Here is a 2,730-nt window from a genome sequence, read left to right as displayed (position 1 = left end):
CATACTACTATACGTTATTAAAACAAGACAGTAGAAAAACGTGTATGACTAAAATTATTACAAATGTAATTGAGATGTTTTGAATTTTTGATAGGATGACTTTTAGAAACCTTTTCTTTGTGGAAAATCAACCCGTTTTAAACGTATATGGCAAACTACCAATAGTCAATAGTCCTGCTTCTAGATCCCTTTAATTAATTCTATATACTTATACCATAGACCACCAACGATTTCTTCCCCCCTAAAGTTGGGACTCTTCTCTCTTTTTCTGATTTAATTAATGCATCACCCCAATCGCACTTTAGTTCTATAAATCACCCTTTGAATTCAAATCTATAACTATTTATTTACTATAAAACTTTGATTTTCAACAAGATATTTTATAGCTTGTTTGTTTTTCACTTGAGAATATACTTTAGTTTGATAAGTAACATACTATTTCCTTTAATAATAACAAAACTATTTACTCTTCACGTTTTTAAAATATATAAACTTGACAAGTGATTCATACAAACCATTTTTTTCATACACAATAACTTATATATAGTTGTATAATACAATATTTTAAAACACAAATTATTGTGTATGAAAAAAATTTGTTGTTGTAATTTTTTTTTCATTATGCTTATTTTTGTAAAATTCTATCATTATTATTATTTTTTTCAAAAAGAACCCATAAATCTATATTTTATTAAAAATTTAATTTAGCAATATATATTGTATTAATATATGAAATAAAAACTTACCCTGATTAGTTTTATTATTTTGCTTATTTTATTACGTTTTTTCCCCTGATTTATTTTAATATATATAATATAATAATAATATATAAATTAGGCAAGTTATGGGCAAGTGATAAATCATAAAAAATAGTGGTGGCGTTTGATATGTTGACTCTTAAGTTGTGATAGCATATCCTTTTCGATCCAGTGATCATTAATTGCCCGTTTCTATGGATTCCAATTGTTTATACATGATAAACCAAAAATCTATCGACAACAAAATTAAAGGATTCTTTAAAGCAGTAACATTTCATAAACATCCGAATCGATCACAAAGGATTCTTTATTTATTAGGCAAGATTCTTCAATACTCATATATGGGGAAGAAGAATCATATTGATTGATTCATACAAGAAAACAAGAAAGAAGATATAAGAGACTATCTACATATAAGAAAGGTGGCCTAGGAGAGTTCTCGGGCTACAAAACACTCATCGAACTTCCACTCTTTTCTGTTAGTAGTACTGCTGTGCTGGTAGGACAACAGGGTTTTCTTCTCAGCTCAGATCCGCCATTGATCGAGTTTCACCTCCACTTACAACCCATGGATGCCCTACAGTTAATTCCAAACAAAATATTTAGATTTTGCCCAAGAAAACTCCATGGTTGATCTTTAAGCCTAACGTCTAAATCGTGTTTGATTGATTTAAGTTTATCAATTCTAGAAAAACTGTAGAATGAAACCTAATTTTCCAGGACTTCAAAGCTCCAACATTTAAAGAGGATCTTAGAAAAGGATTTTAAGGCTTCGATAATTGAATTTATTTTAATAATAAAAAATAAAGATGAGAAGGAATTTAGAAACAGAGTAGGACTTACTTGAAACTTGTTCAGCAGAAATTCGTCTAGATACATCCTTGCATAACATCTTTCTTAACAGATCCTTGGCTTCCGGAGAAACAGACCTGAAAATCCTCGTCGGAAACCGCAAATTACTTCTCAGTACTGCTTCGAACGTTTCCGCTGGCGTTTCTCCGTAGAATGGAGGCACTCCGGCCAACATTATGTACAAAATAACACCAGCACTCCATACATCGACCTTCTCATTATACTCCCCACCGGACAAAATCTCCGGCGCAACATAGTACGGCGTGCCAACAACTCCGGTCATCGTCCTCCGCTCGTTCATCCCAAACCACTCAGCCGATCCGAAGTCCGCCAGCTTCAACATTCCTCTCGAATCAAACAAAACATTATCCGGCTTGATATCGCGATGCGCAATGCCTGAACGATGACAATAACTAATCGCTGAAATCAAAGGAGAAAACACAGAAAACGCTTCCGACTCCGAAAACACACCGCCGTGATTCGAGATGCGGTCGAAGAGATCCGGCGAGTCGCAGAGGTCCATAACCATATGGAGGTAATTATCGTCCTCGTAGAGAGCGTGGATTTGGACTACGTGAGGGTTTCCACCAAGGAGGTGAAGAACTTTGGGTTCTTTATCGATGCATTCGCGATCTGTGGTATCCAATAGGAGCCGTTTGTCGATGGACTTACAGGCGAAAGAGTCACCGGTTCCGGCAAAGAAACACCGGCGGACGACGCCGAACCGACCTCGGCCGAGTTCTTCGCAGAGTTGATATTGTTTGTTTAAGTTTTCGCACATGATAGATTTTGGTTTGGTTAATCAGTTGAGTTGGTTTCAGGGAGAAAACGTAAAGAGGGGGTTTTAAAGGGTTTACAACAGAATATTCTAATTCCAGAAGGATTCTCTTCTATTTTTTCAAAGTAAAAGAACGCTACCGGTTTGCTCATCTTAATTATAAAAATATTTTGTTTTCTTAGGTTTGATTTTTGGGCATTCTAGTAAATAAATTAATAATTATTTATGTAACACAAATAATGGCTAGCACCTTGTTGACGGTTGCATTCCGTATCTATGTAATGACTTCTTTTATCATTAAATAATATTAATGGTTAGAGTTCTCACATAAATTAAATTTGC

At 34.4% G+C, this 2,730-nt stretch overlaps 1 protein-coding gene across 1 annotated transcript; it reads right to left on the bottom strand.

The window, feature by feature from the left end:
* Positions 1-1,047: 1,047 nt before the first annotated feature.
* LOC145068487 (phosphoenolpyruvate carboxylase kinase 2-like) lies at positions 1,048-2,439 on the bottom strand. Its single transcript, XM_079015459.1, has 2 exons — positions 1,602-2,439; positions 1,048-1,335 (listed from the first exon to the last, which is right to left on the bottom strand). Exons 1-2 carry the CDS (start codon positions 2,389-2,391, stop codon positions 1,280-1,282), a joined length of 846 nt encoding a protein of 281 aa, XP_078871585.1. The 5' UTR covers positions 2,392-2,439; the 3' UTR covers positions 1,048-1,279.
* Between the last annotated feature and the right edge of the window lie 291 nt (positions 2,440-2,730).

Source organism: Lactuca serriola, chromosome 8, assembly GCF_051521515.1.
Source record: "Lactuca serriola cultivar US96UC23 chromosome 8, Lser_US96UC23_V15, whole genome shotgun sequence".
Taxonomy (NCBI): Eukaryota; Viridiplantae; Streptophyta; class Magnoliopsida; order Asterales; family Asteraceae; genus Lactuca; species Lactuca serriola.
The sequence above is the reverse complement of the archived record's forward strand: the minus strand, read 5'-3'. Positions and strand labels throughout refer to the sequence as shown.

Bases quoted from the DNA above. Each gene is read 5' to 3' on its own strand.
- LOC145068487 (XM_079015459.1), bottom strand. From the start codon at position 2,391: ATGTGCGAAAACTTAAACAAACAATATCAACTCTGCGAAGAACTCGGC. The intron at 1,336-1,601 runs GTAAGTCCTACT...AATTAACTGTAG, and splicing joins TTCTGCTGAACAAGTTTCAA to GGCATCCATGGGTTGTAAGT.